At 42.1% G+C, this 18,790-nt stretch overlaps 1 protein-coding gene across 2 annotated transcripts in view; it reads left to right on the top strand.

Annotated features, from left to right (window-relative positions):
* Positions 1-16,849, top strand: part of LOC124118786 (signal-induced proliferation-associated 1-like protein 1) — a 114,970-nt gene extending 98,121 nt beyond the window's left edge. For both annotated transcript variants that reach the window (XM_046481075.2, XM_046481067.2), the window contains 9 exons: positions 2-60; positions 740-1,133; positions 1,857-1,992; positions 2,706-2,868; positions 3,641-3,828; positions 4,275-4,432; positions 6,748-6,880; positions 8,988-9,084; positions 9,570-16,849. In XM_046481075.2, the coding sequence (XP_046337031.2) occupies positions 2-60; positions 740-1,133; positions 1,857-1,992; positions 2,706-2,868; positions 3,641-3,828; positions 4,275-4,432; positions 6,748-6,880; positions 8,988-9,084; positions 9,570-9,713 (1,472 nt within the window). In that variant the 3' untranslated portion in view covers positions 9,714-16,849. The remainder of the gene's footprint in view (position 1; positions 61-739; positions 1,134-1,856; positions 1,993-2,705; positions 2,869-3,640; positions 3,829-4,274; positions 4,433-6,747; positions 6,881-8,987; positions 9,085-9,569) is intronic.
* Positions 16,850-18,790: the final 1,941 nt, after the last annotated feature.

The following is an 18,790-nucleotide window of genomic DNA, read 5'->3' as shown; positions in this document are numbered from 1 at the left end:
GGAAGTGGCAATAAACAGTGGAATCACCGCGGCAGCATCCAGGGTCAATCGGCCGCTCAGGTCAGTGGCACAACTGTGCACACAGGAGGCCATTGTTGTTTACTAAATGTGTTTTGGTCCATTTTATGCAAATGTAACAAAACATTACAAGATGTAATGGATGCTTATGACTCTAAATCTAAATTGATGGAATTCCCAGTTTCAGATCTTAAACAGTACAAAGTATTAATTGAAGATGTTGTGGAAGATATCTTCAGCAATGAGAACACTTCTGTACCTGTAAGAAATAAATATGATTCATATGTACCGTATTCGACGTAATAAGCGCCCGGCTCTAATAAGCTCCCACGGCGATATATTGGTTAGTGAACAATCCCAATCAGCACCCTTTCCGATTGATCCATGTACACAAGACCTATTTATTTGTGTTTAATACGCACTCGTGTGTAATAAGCACCCTCAATTATGGGCCATTAAATTCTGGAAAAATATATCTGTCGTATATAAACATTTCAGGCTGTCAGCATAAACCAGGAAATTTATCTTTCAACTCTGCTTTTTCACCAAAATAATATTCTAATAAGAGCCCCCTATTTCTAATTTTGAGAGTGCCCTAGGCGCTTATTACGTCGAATACGGTAAGTATCAGACCAGTTCCACACAGGAAAACACCCAAATGACTGGCACCATGGTTTAGTGAAACAGTATTCCAGATATTAATGGCATCTGATTCATGTAGGTTGGAAGGAGAGGAGAGACTTCATCGGGGATGGAGGCAGTGTCCCAGAATTCCTACCTTACGAGCACAGAGAGTATCTACAGTCAGACGTCAGGCACCTCCAATTACGGTACCCAACGCCGCAACTACCACCAGATGGACTACTCCTACACCGGCCTGCCTCTCACTGGCAACATTGCACTGGAGTTACTGAAACAGACGCAGAATACCAAGTACCTCCTACGTCAGGGCAACGAACTAGCATTGGCCAATCAGCAACAGGATCAGCTGCCGACCAACTCGGCAACAAACTTAAGTCAAATCAGCGAGGGGTCGTCCTACTCGAGTGGATCATCACAGATTCATGCAGGTCACAAGAGTCAGAGTGACAACAGGCTCAACAATCTCAATAAGGGTGAGTTGTGTAAATTAATGACTTTTTAGATGTTTAAATTTTAAGCTCATCAAATTTTAAGCACACCTGACTGAATGTCTGGCCTGCTTTATCTAACATTAGGGGTCTTTAGCTTCGTCTGTAAACTTCTCCTCAGAAACTGCTGAACCATTAAAGCTGAAATTTCATATGCTTGTCCCAACCAATGATGACACCTGAATTTGTTTACATCTCGTTCAGTTCCCATTTTCATTATTGCTGCCATGGCTGCCATATTGAATAAGTGTTTATGGCCAATAATCGGAGATTTTATGTATGTGCTGTTAGTGGTTGACTCAACGCATATTGCTTAGCATCATGTTCCTGCTTCAGTAGCCTAGTGGATAAAGTGTTTGCTCAGAGCAGAAGGTTGGTGGTTCAATCCCCTGGTCATGTCATACCAAAAGACGGTAAAAGAAGGTATTTGTTGTTTCCCAGAATCAGGGCCACTTCCGAGTCAGTATGATGTGTCTGAGTGGGGTATCCATTTAAACTGTGGCATGTTTCTCACTATTAGACCAGCATTAGTCCAGACAAGTACAAGCAGCCACACACACATCTATACAAATGCAATGGTCTTGAACACATCGTTACACCCCAGTTCACCTCCCTTCACCACATCACCGGCAAATCAGCCTGGTTTTGTGTGGACAAGAACCATGATATGTTACTACGGCAACTGTATCTTCCATGCTTCTGTATCAGATGAGCCAATAGTGCCAAAGCGGAAGGACTCCCTCCAAGCCCACAGTAAAGGCGGCAAGTTCTCCCAACACAAGAAGAACCAGTTGGACGTGTCCCCTCTCAGCAGCAACAACAGCAGCCCCCGCTCCTCCAACAAGTATGTGTGCAACTTCATCTTCTAAACTTTATATAAACGTCATACCTGAAACATTACTTGAACTACTATGGCTGTATATAGAATGGAGACAGTTGATTCTGGTTTGAACCATTGGTTGGGAAACATCTATATGTATGCATCATGACAGTGAAGTTATTCCAATATGTTTGAGAATATTGTTAATGTCTGTATCTGTTTGCTGTAGTGCTGGGAGGACTGTATCAGGGATTCTTCTAGTCAATTTTCAGTTGGATCCTCTGTAGGCTTTTCAAATATGAAATCAGGCAACTTACGACATCAGTGGCAATCAGTTTAGGGTTAAGTCCCAGCAGTTAATTCAGTTATACACATATGCCCCTCTTTGTCCAGATCTATAATGAACCTGCTTTATTCAAATCAGGGGTGGTCGGGTAGCCTAGTGGTTAAAGCGTTCGCTCATCACGCTGAAGACCCGGGTTCAATTCCCGACATGGGTACATCGTGTGAAGCCCATTTCTGGTGTCCCCCGCCTTGATATTGCTGGAATATTGCTAAAAGCGGTGTAAAACCTTACTCACTCACTCACTCACTTTATTCAAATCATCTTATGCAAGGTTCTTGTCTACTGTCCTAGTTCTGTTCTTACGTTTTCACATTCTCTGCAGATATTTCAGGAATATTCCTGGTTCTATTATATTGTTGACATGTATTGACATTCTCTGTTGATATTTCAGAAATTTGTCGGGCATGTCTTCCGAGGAGTCCCTGGCAACCCGGCTCCGCCCCGGCGTCATGAACCACCTGCGGTCAGCCCGGACCACACCTAGTAACTTTCAGGAGGAGCTGATGCGGCTCATTGACCCGGACATCTCGGAGAAGGATCTTGCTACGTACACAGTAAGTTCAACTTCCCAGACCTGAAGAATTGTTCTGAATTTTAGTGCACAACCCTGTATGTCATACGTAGTTGGGAGACAGCAAATGCATCATGCAGAGTAACACTGCGAATGACTGAAACTATTCAACTGGCTGTGTGGCTGTACATTGAAATTCTGAAAAATTGAAAGATCTTTTGCTGCAGATACTGGTTTTGATAGAAATTTTGTCAAGAATGCAGTATACCGGACACCTTCCGCCATTTTGATAAGGGATGTGCATGAGCTCATTCCTTAGTATAATTTTCTTAATTTTCAGACGCCATTTATGTTGCCTTGCTAAAATAACAGGGTTTGGGGGGCTTGCTGCTCTATCAACAGCTTGAATTAAATGCTTTTGCAAGTAAATTTAATGTTTTATTACCAAAGTAGCTACAAAATACAACGTGTTTGCTGAAATGTGGCTCCGATGGATGTCACTGATCAGGCTGTCGCACACCATTATGGAACTTCTATTTTCAAGTACTTTCCTTATGTTGATGTTCAGTTTCTCTGTTTATGCATCGCTTTCAATTTCAAGGTTTAAACCATACAAATGCAAGTGGGGTCATTTTTTCTGCTTATTTTGAACTTTATCACCCAATTTTTCAAATAGTGATGCTTGTGTTGCATGCGGCTTTAAAGTAGCATCAAACAAACATGGCGGAAAGGCGTCTGGCACAATGCATGTGTACCGAAATTTGAAGACATCTTGTACTTCTTTAATGAATATTACCTGTGTTTCTGTGTTTCAGTCCAAGGGTCCAAGTCAGCGCCGTACCAAGCGGATCCAGCGAACGATGTCTGATGAGAGCCTTCACAGCACCAAGGGTACTATCAGTGCTAGAGATGTAAACCACATTGGCAGTGACGTCATCTTCACCACAGCAATGCCAGCACATGTGGCAACCACTCAGCAGGATGAGCTCACCAAGGAACAGAGGTGGGCAGAAGCTAGGTTCAGATTGGGCGATGTGACGGACGAAGGGATGATATTACTAGGTTCAGATGTGATGATATGAGATGGTATTACTGACGAGCGGGGGGGGGGGTCATATGTAAGACGATATTACTAGGTTCAGATAGGGTGATATGACATTATGATATGTAATAATTGATGACATGATATATATGAGACAAGACATTAATGTTACTGTTAGAGATGAGATATGATGAATGAAATATGAAGATATGAGATGTGGTAATAATGATGTTTGAGATTGACAGGAATCTTGGCATCTAGAGTCAAAAAGGAATTTATTGTTCATTTAAATATTAAGATTTTGTTTCTTACAATATTCTTACACATACTCTGAAACCATTCTTGATAAAATGTCTTGTTTTAGCATAAATGAATCTTCATAATGTTGGTAATTGTTGTCTCCGCAGACTGTCGCCCAGAGCTCTGCTAACCTCAAAGTCTGCTTCCATACGCCCACGAAGTCGAACTGCAGGAGAAGTACGAGGTCACAAGGTCCCCCTGCCTGAGTCAACAGCTGGACTTGACTGGTCGAATCTGGTTGATGTAGCTACCAAGGCCATTGAATGTGAGCACACGTACAACATAAAAGCTAAAGTTTCTTAAAGCACTGAACCAAAATGAATTGGTGTCACAGATTCATAGTCTACAGGGGGCATGGGTGGCCCAGTCGTCTAAGGCGCCACGATTCGCTGTGCAGAGTTGCTTCCCTTGGGCACCAGAAACCTATGATTGTGGGTTCGAATCCCGGTTCGCCCCGATTATGTTTCTAGGTTTGTCAGCACCATACCCGTGCTCGTGGGTTTCACTGAAGTGGTAAACGTCATCCTCCCACATTAAGCCGACACGCCGTGATATAACTGGAATACTGTTAAAAGTGGCGTTAAACCCAACTCAGTCATTCACTCATAGTCTACACCATGACTGCGGGACATACTTATTTTATGATACCGAATCTAGATTTATAAGAAATGTCTAGCTAGCTCTATTTTACAAGAAATTCGAGGAGAGAAACGTATGGCGTAATAAAAGATATTATATACGATATGTTAGTCTAACAAATTGAAGACAGGGTCTGGTGGGGATTTCAGGTCAAAATAGGTCTCAGTATGATAATCCTGGTCATGAGATCTGGCAACAGTCTGGTTGTTACAGTGTGTGACCCTGCTGGTTTGTGTCATCGTACCCTTATAGCTTTGATCGTTGCTCTCGTTATCAATCACTGATTTGTCTGGATTATTTGGAAGGCCACGATGATGGTGGGAATACTGCTGACAGTGGCTCACTTACATCTGTCTGTCTGTCTGTCTAACATGCTAGACTCTCTCAGAAAAAGGGGGACATATCGGTGCCTGGAATCCCCACAGATAAAGATAAGGGATGAAGAAGACAGGCTACCTAACTGAAAACTAGCCTTTTATCTGGCCATACTTACCACATGAGCCAGACAATAGGCCCAGTGTCCCAACACAACAAGCCAGAATGGTTGGAAAATCAGAAACATCCAATAAATAGTACTGATATATCACGTGACATATATAAAACATGGGAAGTGTTAACACTGACGTGCTTGCAGAAGGTTTCATAGCACACTGCTTCTTGATGGAGGGGGCGGTGGGGTAGTCTTGCCGTTAACGGGTTTGCAGTCCTGGGTTCGATTCCCAAAATGGGTGCAATGTGTGAAGCCCGTTTTTGGTGTCCCTGGGTACTGTTGCTGGAATAATGCTAAAAGCAGCATAAAACCATACTCAGTAACTCTTTATGTATGATCGTCACGATATGACTGAAATATTGCTGATGTGACGTAAAGCATTAACTCACTCACTCACTCACTTGATGTATGATGCTGGTTGGTCGATCCATAGTTCCCAAACCCTCTTCACACAATTCTTGCCTTGCTCAATGATCTGTGTACATTCAAACTGAACTGTCAGCTCTCATGCGTGTATACTGAAGTACGATAAGACTACAGACATTCGAAAGATCATTCTTGTTGTCAGAACGTTTTTGAGAAATCCACTTAGATATAATTGTCAGTGGTAAGCCATCTTACAAATTATCACCTGCTTGTTTGAATAGCTACCTCAATATAAGGCAACTTTGGTACAGATTCTTTTAAACCAGTTATGAAGTTATCATGTTTTCACAAAATGAATGTGTTGTCTAAATATTTAGTTGGGTTGATTACTATAGTTGTTATAATGAGGATGTTCATGTTATGTTGTGTTATTGTGAGGCAGCTACATGACATCATGCATTCCATGCATTGATAAGGAAAGGAAGAATTCATGCATGACCACTTCCCATGCAAACATGATGTATAGAAGGCTGTGGATAAAGGTGCAGTTCGGCAGGTTAATGGTGTAATATGAAAAGCAACTCACAGGGGATGGATGATAGATGTGTCTGTCTTTATCAATCAGCTGAGGATGTAAGCTTTGTTTATCTTCTCCAACAGCATCTTAATTTTATGGTGTTTGTGTGAAATAATTATAGATGATAACATACTAACTAAATTGACTAAATTTGTCTTTGATTTTGTTGTGATTTATCATGTCTTTTTATGCTTTTGATGAATTTGTATATAACACGTTTTTGAACAGAGAACTTCATTGTTGCCCCGGGTTTGACATGTAGAGAGTGTCACCTGTGTGTTTGTGTTTATCCACAGAAAACAACAGTACATATCAGGATATGTGAATATTGACCTCATGATGAGGACGTATTTCAGGCTAAAGTTCATTGTTGTACTTTCCTCATACTTGGAAGCAATATGGAGTGGAGATGCTCACCATGTATATCATTCTGCAGCAACTTGAGATGGGCTTAGTAATGAGGCTGTGGTTTAGAAGGGCAATCTCCTTCAGCTGTTTGTTGTTTCAGGTGACTTGCCAGATGGAAATGGTATGGACATACAGAATGAGCCACGATCTCGGGCGTCCAGGGAATTGTCAGAGGATGTTCCTCCACCCCGTCCCCCAACCCCACAGGACAGTGCACTAGGGGCCACGTCAAGGTCAGTAGTACTGCGCCCACGCACGCACGCACGCACGCACACACGCATGCACCCCACAGGACAGTGCACTAGGGGCCACGTCAGGGTCAGTAGTACTGCACGCACACGCACGCATGCACACCACAGGACAGTGCACTAGGGGCCACGTCAAGGTCAGTAGTACTGCACCCACGCACGCACGCACACACGCATGCACCCCACAGGACAGTGCACTAGGGGCCACGTCAAGGTCAGTAGTACTGCACCCACGCACGCACGCACACACGCATGCACCCCACAGGACAGTGCACTAGGGGCCACGTCAAGGTCAGTAGTACTGCAAGCACGCACGCACACGCACACGCACACGCACGCATGCACACCACAGGACAGTGCACTAGGGGCCACGTCAGGGTCAGTAGTACTGCACGCACACGCACGCATGCACACCACAGGACAGTGCACTAGGGGCCACGTCAGGGTCAGTAGTACTGCACGCACACGCACGCATGCACACCACAGGACAGTGCACTAGGGGCCACGTCAGGGTCAGTAGTACTGCACGCACGCACACGCATGCTCACCACAGGACAGTGCACTAGGGGCCACGTCAAGGTCAGTAGTACTGCACGCACACGCACGCATGCTCACCACAGGACAGTGCACTAGGGGCCACGTCAGGGTCAGTAGTACTGCACGCACGCACACGCATGCTCACCACAGGACAGTGCACTAGGGGCCACGTCAGGGTCAGTAGTACTGCACGCACGCACACGCATGCTCACCACAGGACAGTGCACTAGGGGCCACGTCAGGGTCAGTAGTACTGCACGCACACGCACGCATGCACACCACAGGACAGTGCACTAGGGGCCACGTCAAGGTCAGTAGTACTGCACCCACGCACGCACGCACACACGCATGCACCCCACAGGACAGTGCACTAGGGGCCACGTCAAGGTCAGTAGTACTGCACGCACGCAAGCACGCACGCACATGCACGCATGCACACCACAGGACAGTGCACTAGGGGCCACGTCAGGGTCAGTAGTACTGCACGCACACGCACGCATGCACACCACAGGACAGTGCACTAGGGGCCACGTCAGGGTCAGTAGTACTGCACGCACGCACACGCACGCACACACGCATGCACCCCACAGGACAGTGCACTAGGGGCCACGTCAAGGTCAGTAGTACTGCACGCACGCACACGCACACGCACGCATGCACACCACAGGACAGTGCACTAGGGGCCACGTCAAGGTCAGTAGTACTGCACGCACACGCACGCATGCACACCACAGGACAGTGCACTAGGGGCCACGTCAAGGTCAGTAGTACTGCACGCACGCACACGCACGCATGCACACCACAGGACAGTGCACTAGGGGCCACGTCAAGGTCAGTAGTACTGCAAGCACGCACGCACGCATGCACACACCAGGACAGTGCACTAGGAGCCACGTCAAGGTCAGTAGTACTGCACCCAAGCACACACGCACGCACACCACTGGACAGTGCACTAGGGGCCACGTCAAGGTCAGTAGTACTGCAAGCACGCACGCACGCATGCACACACCAGGACAGTGCACTAGGAGCCACGTCAAGGTCAGTAGTACTGCACCCACGCACACACGCACGCACACCACTGGACAGTGCACTAGGGGCCACGTCAAGGTCAGTAGTACTGCAAGCACGCACATCCGCATGCACCCCACAGGACAGTGCACTAGGGGCCACGTCAAGGTCAGTAGTACAGCAAGCACGCACACGCATGCTCACACACGCACACACAGGACCGCACAGGACACAATGCATGCTATCAGATGGTGCTTAACTGTAAGTAGGCAAGAGAGGATAGACACAGCTGAAGGGACCTATGTTAATACTTCAAGTTATCTGAGGTTTGACACAACCTAAAGTGATGAATAAAGAAGGAATACACAGAGACCATGCTTTTACTTCAAGACAACCCTAAGTTTGACACATCGAAGTTCAACACAACAGTGTTTGACTATATATGATAAATATATATTTATGTTAACTATATATATGGAACTGTACACTTGTAGGTACAGGTGTTATCATGTCATGTCATGTCATGTCTATATCTGACATGTTTCAGCAACATGTCCAGCTGGCGGTCAGCTGGTCTGAGTCCACAGCAAGTGGTTGAGGAGCTCGAGATGAAGGTAGTCCAGCTGCAGCAGGACCTGGATAAGGTGAGCTACAACTTCATTGAAAGAGAGATGTTATCCGTAATAGTTTCATTTACTTATGTTCTTCCAACTTCTAAATGCCTATCAAAGAATTCAGCGTTAGATTATCATGGCTTTGAATTCCAGATTCAAATAATAAGGTATTAGGTTTGTCAGCATAATACCACTTGAACGTTAACATCTCCGACCTCGGCCACTTCGGGATTTGTTTCCAAATGAAGCCATAATAAGCTGAAATAATGTTCAAATCGGTTTTGAACCCAACTTATTCACTCACTAATTACTGAATACCATGCAATCAGAAATATTATTTTAAAGAAAACTTTCTGTCTGCCCTTTGTTAAAGGCACATTGTTCATGTGAAGGGAAATGTCTAGATACAGTACTTTTCTTATATGTTATCCATATCTGGGCCAGTGCGAAGAATTGTTTTTCGTGGTAACAGTGTTGAGGTAACAATGATCACCATGTCTTGTGTCTGGTTCCAGGAGAGACGAGAGAAGTCTGCTCTAGAGACCGAGGTCCAGCAGCTGAGATCCGACAATGTCCGTCTCCAGGAGGAGTCTCAGACAGCAGCGGCACAACTACGCCGCTTCACAGAGTGGTTCTTCAACACCATCGACCGCCAATGACTAGCACGTCAGTGTGACTGGATCCAACTGGAGTTCCAGCAGCTCTGCAGGGAGTTGAATCACCTACAGAATGAAGACGACTGCTGAAATTATCTCCCCTAGAAAAGGGAGATAACTGCTAAAAAGGAAGAGGAAGTTTTGTGCTTTCTGATAATGGCATAAACTGCTTAAAGACACAAACATTCTTATGCTGGAGAGTTACTGCTGTGTGTAATGGCTTTTGGATTGCAACTGGACCATTCTGGAAGTTTCAAACATAAAAAGTACACATTTTTTAAAGAGACATTCCAACCAAAGATATATGATTTCTTCCGAAATGACAGCGAAGAAAAGTAAATTTGGGCTTAGTATGTAACAACCACACATAAATCTTTCATTATCTGGTTTTGACATTTCATATTTCAAACAGCTAATGCAGAGATTACAGCTTAATTAACAGTTGTCTACAGGGTGTGTGGGACACAGTGGAAACAAGACAGACATCGCTAGTTCTGTGCCAGTTACTGTGATTTTTGTCACTGTTCCAGCTGCTGAGTTGTGCTGCCATCGAAATAAATATACAACTGATTTCAGACTTTATGACAGGTCACAAGAAAACTGACTTCATTTTTCCTGAATCCAGATGTCCTTGTGCTACTTGCTACGAGTGTGTTGCTAGTGGAGTGTCATTCATTCTTTGCTGTTGGTGTATCAGTACCATCTTGTGTGTGTGTAAATTCTGTCGTTGATGTCTGGATGGGATATTATGTGACTGTTTGATGGCCACTACAGCCATTACGGAAACCATGTGTCGCTGAAACTGATGAAACCATGCTGAAGTGATAGTGGAACACCAATCCAGATGACAAACAGCAAAACCACATTCATTGAGACCCAGGGTTGTTGAACTGAAGGAATAGTTCAACCATTTCCACACCACTAGCACATGGAATCGCATCCATTGAAACACAGGGTGTTCAACTGAAGTAATAGTTCAACCATTTCCACACAACTAGCACATGGAATCGCATCCATTGAAACCCTGGGTTGTTCAACTGAAGTAATAGTTCAACCATTTCCACACCACTAGCACATGGAATCGCGTCCATTGAAACCCTGGGTTGTTCAACTGAAGTAATAGTTTAACCATTTCCACACCACTAGCACATGGAATCGCATCCATTGAAACCCTGGGTTGTTGAACTGGTTGTTCAACCATTTCCACACCACCAGAATCTCATCCACACAAACCATGTGATGCTGAAGTGATATCAGAATCTGTATCAATGAACCAGCCATTGCAGATACCATGTCTTACTGAAGTGGAATTAGAATTGATATCAAAGAACCTGTTGTCCCACAAACCATGTGATGCTGAAGTAACAGAAACACATATGTGCAAGCAACCAGCCATTGCAGAAACCATATTTTCTCGGAAAATGAAAATGAAAGTCATTGTGGCATGTTCCCAGCAGCCAACAGAACTGAAAGTCATTGTGCTCTTCCAGACTCCAGTCCGACATCTTCTCCAGTCACACTGCCCTTCCCAGGGAGGAAGGGGAACTATTTTGTGGGGATTGTTACCCAGGCATGAACCTAAGCACTACCCATAAGGGGGATATACTACATTCGTCCAATGAGATGAGTTTTACTTGGTGCAACATTTTGTACAGGATTTTTGACAGACGAGCTGCGATGTTCAAACTGTGTATAGTTGTCGGCTGTGCAGGTCAAGGCCATGTTTATATTGCCTGTCTGCTGCCATGGCACGTGTTACTTGTACATTAACTCTTTATAACCTCATTGGAATTGCCTCATAATATACTTCCTCCATAGACATATATTCCTAGTTCGTATTTCTTCAATATTAGATTTATGTACCAATATCATTTATATTTTCCATGTCTCTTGGCTTATATTTGTGAAGTGTTTTGACTAGATATTTTCATCTATTACAGTCCAATACATTTATGTATGACTAAAACAGGCTGATACTTTCTTGAAATCATAAGAAATAGGTTGTCTCCCCTTACTGTCCAAATAAAACAGTCCAGTTGATCTCATGCAACCTTGACCTTGCAGTCTGGATACTTAACCACTAGCTTGAGGATCCAGTCATGTAAGCTTTTTATTGACTGGCGAACTCTGCTCTTCCCGATATGTGTAGGTCCAATCTCTTCTGCTCAAAGACTGCCAGGATTATTATCCTTTTAAAATCCAAAAATTCCTTAGGAACTTCCTGTCCATAACTGTAACATGTTGATCAGAGGGAAATAACTCCCTGCTTCTTGGAAATGATTAAAGGGATTCCTTTTTCATGTAAATTATGTAAAATAGATTATCATAGTTGCCGAACAGAGAGGGTAACAAGTTGCTATAGAAACCTGAAAATAGACAGTGTACTACTTCTGGTCATGTTGTAAAATGTTGTGTTAAACTGGTCTCAGAATCTGTTTTCCATCCAAGTGAAATACTCTCTGTATAGTCAGTGTAAATAGTCTAACTTATGCTTCCTTATTCTTCTTTACATAGTCTTATGTCAAACAGGGAATGGCTTCGTGGGATGTATTTGGGATGTCTGTGCATCACTGTATGACTGTAAGTTAGTGGTGGGACGATACACTGATGCATTGGTGGATCGCGATTCTTACTTCCCGATACAAGTATTTATCACGGTCTCACGCTTAGTAAGAAATTGATTCTTACCATAAATGTTTGGGTTAAGAACTGTTACACCAAACACTAAATAGTAGTGAAAATTAGTAGTCAAAACATAAATATTTTCATCTTTTGTGCTATACTTGACACTGCCAACTTTAAATTGTCAGCGTGACAGGTATTTGGCCATCCTGTCTATGAAAAAGATGGCTTACTCATCACAGATAAGAGGACATGCAAGTATTGTGATAGGTATCGGTTCGTGAGCAAGGTATCGTTATACATGTCGGACACACAGTTGGAGTATCATCCCAGGCCTAGTTTTAAGTATTGTAAAGTTTATTTCAGACCTGCTTAGAGGCCAATCTGCTGCATCAAGTCAGCAGCAAATGTCAGTAGAAGAGGACATTATTGCATTGAATGCAAAGTTAAAATACTCTGAATTTAGAAGAAAGGAATTTGTTTTTAAATATCAGTTGTAAACCAAAAAGATATTTTCCCAATTTCCCTGATTGTATTAAGAGATTGTGACATTGTATCAATGTTATATTTTCTGACAGGAGTTTTCCAGCCACTGTTAGTATAATTCTCCCAAGATGGTTAAATTGCATTGTATCCCATAGCAACCTTACTTGCGAGATGTATGTCATACCATCCCATGTGTATTGTAGCAGCTTTAGTGATGCAGCTTGAGTTGTTTCAGGTCCAAGGATGTGGGTTCCAATCCTGTTTCTCACCAATTATGTTTCTAGGTTTGTCAGCACCATACCCGTGCTCGTGGGTTTCACCAAAGTGGTAGACGTCTGCCTCACTCCAGGCTTTCCTCCTATATCAAGCTGACACACCATGATATAACTGGATAACTGTTCAAAGCAGTGCTAAATCAAATCCCTCACAATTGCAAGGACTCCCTCTATGTTTGATAAACATGGTTTTTCCAAATGAAAACAGTCATGACACACCATTTGCAGATGATACAATCTTAAGTACCAAGTCAATTTACCTACACAACTACTTCAAACACTTCATTATTGAAGTTCTCTCCGTTTGGTTTTAACAACCATTTGAGTAATGTCCGTCCAAACAAGTTGTTGCTGTTATTTTCCGCTGAATAACAGGCACTTTGAACCACGTATTATCATATACATTTCTCATATATTAGGGATGTCTGCTGGTAAGAACTGTTCTCTGCACTAAACATTTAGACTATGACCCCAATCCGCAAATGTATCAAACAAAATGTGAAATAATTCCCATTTTATAACAGGTCGCATACTGCTTCTGGCAAAAGTTCATGAAAGTAGTGTTGCAGCATTCTTTGAACAGTGATGTCAGTGCAACGTAACCTCATTTTCGTGTTTGTTGGAATGTTGCTGCACGTTAGAAATCGAAGAAATACATAAATCACACATTTTATAACTATTTTGCTAAAGAAGCACATTAACATGTTTTCTAACAGGTGAACATTTTTGTTGATATTATTAAAACATCAGTCAGATACCAGTAAATTGGCTTTTATGCAGAACTGTAAAGTATGAGTGATTACCATATAGGCCCCTTTTATACTAAAGTATATTGCATTGTCATTAAAGTGCATCTCGCTCAATAGAATACACGCAAACCTTCACCTTTCAGTGGATAAGTTAGATTACGTCATCTAGATTTTAGAATCGCCTGTCTTAGAAAAAGATTAATACTCTTAATACAGACTAGCCGACATCCGTAAGGAAATATATGGTGACGATATACTTACTATTAATTATGTATCTAATCATATTTTTTTTTAAGTCAAACTTATTTACCGTACATTGTAAGATTTGTTTTCTGCATGGTCATGAAGTTGAAAGGCAATTATCAGTTTTCAAATGTATTCACCCAAGAAGACATGCTAAACTTTCATGTCTTTCCATTGACTACACATGTTGGTATGACCGACTATCATCATCATTTTATGGATCTACGCAATCATGGTCATCTCTCCCTAAGCTGCTGCCGTTTTGTGTGTTCTGAGTGAAATGGAGACCTTCTCTTTGTTGTTTAGGTACAGTTTGAAAATCACAAATGGGCTTCATAAAGCTAAAATAACTCGTACTATTAATACAAATTTACAGGTCCATTCTGATTACCCTTCTTTAATCTTTAATTTAACTTTGTTTCCTTCTTTAAATAATCCTGCAACCACATCTGCGTTGTGAGAGATGAAAGAAAGCTGTCATTAAGATGGGACTGCATACAGGACTTGTGGGTATATGAAAAGATATACCATTATGAAGTGCTGTCCTTTGCTGATGTAGATGTTGATACAGATGCTGTCAAAGATTTTGGATTCCTAACACTAGAGCAGAAACCCTCAAGGAAATCCTTTGATTTAAAAAAATGTGTGTTGTGTTTCATATACAACCACTATAATCTTCATGTTGGTTGGTATTGATTGTGTACAGTGATACCTTTGTGGTGTGGTAGAGCCCTGATCAGCAAGCACCTGCCAGGATAACTTTAACACGTGGTAGCTTTAACATCTGGAGCAGTGTTCGAAATATACACAGGCAGGTAGATCCCATGTCGGGCCGTCGTTTCAAAGTTGTAGGAGTCCTTATGGCCTGCAGTAAATTTACAGGTCAATTTATTTGTCACAGTAGGCTGCAGTTTTTTTAAATGAGGGCCTGAAGAGTTTAGACGGGGCCTGCACCTTCTGAAGTCTGTGGGTCCCAATGACAACCACACAGTTATTATTTTATTTCAAACACTGATCTGGAGTGTTGTCAACAGTGAGATATCTTGATTGTCTGTCCGCATTCTTGTGTCTAAAAACACAATCTCATTAATATCAGATCTTAGTTCTCGCTACTGCTAAACAAAGATCTGAGGACATCCCATTACAGGTCACGTCAGACCGACCTTGCGCGAACTTTGACTGACCAATGGAATGACCAATCAGAAGGCAGCTTTCTCGTGCTTTACGGCACTAATTTCAAATTGGTGACTACGGTTCAAAACATATTTTGGCGAATTCTCGATTACCAAATTTGAAACCTGAACAAAAGAACATTCTGGAATGGCTAATAGATGGTCTAGATTGTATTGATACAGTCGTTAAACCCGTAACTATCGTTCGGAGTTAAAGTTTTCGAGGCTGCATGATCAGAGATCACATTCCGACTGTCACTTTCATAATCTGGTAGGCGATGCTCTGATTGGTCGGAAGAAAGGTCGTTCTGACGTGACCCGTAATGGGATGTCCTCAGATCTTTGTTTAGCGGTAGCGAGAACTAAAATCTGATTTTAATGAGATTGCTAAAAACACTGCCAGCAGTAAAAAGGTGTAGCACATTTCTAACTTTGTACCACAAACAAATCAGCATGTTAGACAAACCAACCACTGCGTTCGTGCTGCATTTGATAAATTGTTACTTGTAACAACCACATGTTACTCCATTCACCATGTTCACGTTCAGTTAAACTACTGTGTTTTCATAAGCAATATTCAGTATTTATGTCAAGCTGAGGAATGCGAAGCTGAACATATAAATCAATTTTTGACCTGTGAAAAAAACCGGTTGTGAAAATTGTTATTTTATGTACAGCTATGAATTCCTGTTCATAGACAGGATGCAGAAATGTGATGCTGTTACCAAGGCAACTGGGAATGTGATAGATTCATCTATGCAATAACTCCCATGAATACTATACCTGACACTGTGTCCAGTACATCAAGGAAAGAGGGTTTGGTATTTTATAACCTTGAACATAGGTTATGTTCTGTCAGTCTCGGACGAAAGTATGATTATGTTTGTCACATCTTTGTACATTCTGTAATTGTGTTATATGTAAAGCTTGTATTAATATGGCAGCCAGGGATTAACTTTCCTTTGTCAATGGATAATTGTAAAATTTTGGGGAAGTTTAATTCAGGAAAGGCACCATATAAAAGATTAGAATGCAGATTATATTTTGAAAAGTGGCATTGGGTAAAGTTATTAAATGTATTAGTTTAATAAAGGATGTATCTCTTGTCCTTTAGTCTATTTAAGTGTTCCTGTGACTCTGATGGTTGTGAACGCAGTGCTGTGCCATGTGTTATATGCCAGGTTGTGCCGTTGACTTTTAATTAACTGTTAAACAGATTATAACATTGTTGACAGTTGTGTTAAGTTAACCCTTTGTTACTGAGATTATGTCTGGTTTAGCAGACATTTTTCAGGTTATTTTAACTATTTTGTTGCATTAGTCGGGCACAGATTTCTGTAGGTTAAAGGGTTAACATATAGAAGAGAATTTATATATTTTCTAGACAACAGATTCTGTTGATATCCATCACTACAGAGCAGTATTTTGTTTGTATTTTTGTGTGTTTACTCTCATCGTTATACTCACAATTCATGATTCCAAGCATAACTTTCTGCTGGTGGTGAAGAGATTTGTACATTAAAACCAGAGGAAAATCAAAGTGTGAGAGGCAATGTAAATTGATATTTAAGAAATAAACCTTTTACAAACTATGAGATTTCTTTTTATTAATGTTCACATTGCAAACTGTTTGCTCCTATTTTCCCCATGTTTGGATCCCAGTCAATACCCAGCACCCAGTGGACCAGTATGTCTGGTGTGCTGGAGCAAGGAGATAATAAAAAGACCAATTTATTCACCAGTTACCCCGAAATAGTTACAAACTACAGATCACGATGAAATCAGTTCCAAAAACAGAGGATTACAAACTGCAGATTGCCATGACCAGCATGAAATCAGTCACCAGTTCCCTGTAGAGTGAGTGTCTCTCTCTGTGCGTATTTGTTGTTCAACGCCTCACTCAGCTATATTCCAGCTATATGAAGGCAACCTGTAAATAATCAAGACTGGACCAGTGATTGATATTGTGAGCAATGATCTATGCCGTCAGTGTATGACATGCCATCGACCAAGTCACCGAGTCTGACCACTCAATCCATTAACATTCAGTAAACTACGTCTATAACAAACTCAAGGGGACCACTATTTTTAGGTCGTTATACATGTTATAACCATAGTTAATTAAAAGCATATATACAGCAAATGGTCATGACCAAAAAAGAGTTTGTTATATCCGCCAGTTTGTTATAAATGTAGTTTGCTGTAAGTTGCCTCTTACAACAAGCATAGTTGCTGGAGATTCACTCCACCCAGGAATCCCCATGCTGTTTGTAGGAAGGGGAAATCTACTATTATTATGGAGGAGTAACACTAGCTAACACCATGTCATATATATGTAAGTATCGGAGCTTTAAACATGTTAAAAACAAGATCCTCAATTCAACATTTGGCTTAAGCCAGGTCATCATCCCAAGGCAAGGGAGGTAACTGACTGTAAAAGTCCAGTTTCCACCCTTGCCAAACTATGCACCACCAGTGGCTATTACAAGTTATGTCCCTTCAGATGACAGTACACATGCTTTATAAATCCTGCAGTCAATCGAAACCTGCAAGTTGAAATCCATGTTTACGAACCGGATGTCTAGTTCATTGGGCAATTTCGATTAGACTTTGCATAGACTCGTTATTCCAGCCAAAATGTAACTCCAGAATTCCATTCATCACCACTCGCCCCTTTCCGTAACGTGCAAGAAGAGTTATCCCCCTATCGATGAATGTTATGTGTGAAAATACGACAAACCAATCAGAATGCGTGTATGATTTCAAGTTCTTCGTCAAAGAATCCTTCAGAAACAATTTTTGATTTTACATATGTCTTGCATCTAAAAATATACCCATGACACAGTTAAATGTTTTCAATCATACTGTATAATTCTGCATATCCCGATGTGCTTTAAATTGCATCTGAAATATGTATAATATATGGGGAAATATATGGGGAAATATATGTGAACCATAACGCAACGAGTTGACAATTGTTTTAGGTATGCCCGTTTGCTCTAAGACGGTAAGATGGAACCCGGTCGCAAAAATGACCATGAGAGGGGCACAAGTCGCTAATCGGCTTGTCACGGAATAACACAAGTTGGTCACGAATGTCCAGAATTCCAGCCACGTTCAGAATTCAAGAAAGATGCGCCATGCAACGATACAAACATGTCTAAATCCAACAGCTCACCACCAGCATAATGACGATATACATCCAGATGTTGACAAATTGAATTGATCATCATTGTAACCAATTCAAACTCCTTCCTCACCGGATCGCCTTGGTGGTCTAGTGGTAGAGCGTCCGCCCGGAGAGCGGAAGGTCCGGGGTTCGATCCCCGGCCGCGTCATACCAAAAGACGTTAAAAGATGGTACTTGTTGTTACCCTGTCTGGCACTTGGCATTAAGGGGCTAAAACAAGGACTGGTCCGCTCGGAGTCAGTATACTGTGTCTGAGTGGGGTATTCATGTTAAACTGCTGCATGGTATCTCAATGAGCTTGCACTATAAATCGGCATCAGTCCGGACTAGTACAAGCAGCCAC

Source organism: Haliotis rufescens, unplaced genomic scaffold, assembly GCF_023055435.1.
Source record: "Haliotis rufescens isolate VD_foot unplaced genomic scaffold, xgHalRufe1.0.p SCAF_3, whole genome shotgun sequence".
Classification (NCBI taxonomy): Eukaryota; Metazoa; Mollusca; class Gastropoda; order Lepetellida; family Haliotidae; genus Haliotis; species Haliotis rufescens.
This window is presented reverse-complemented; position numbering and strand designations above follow the sequence as displayed.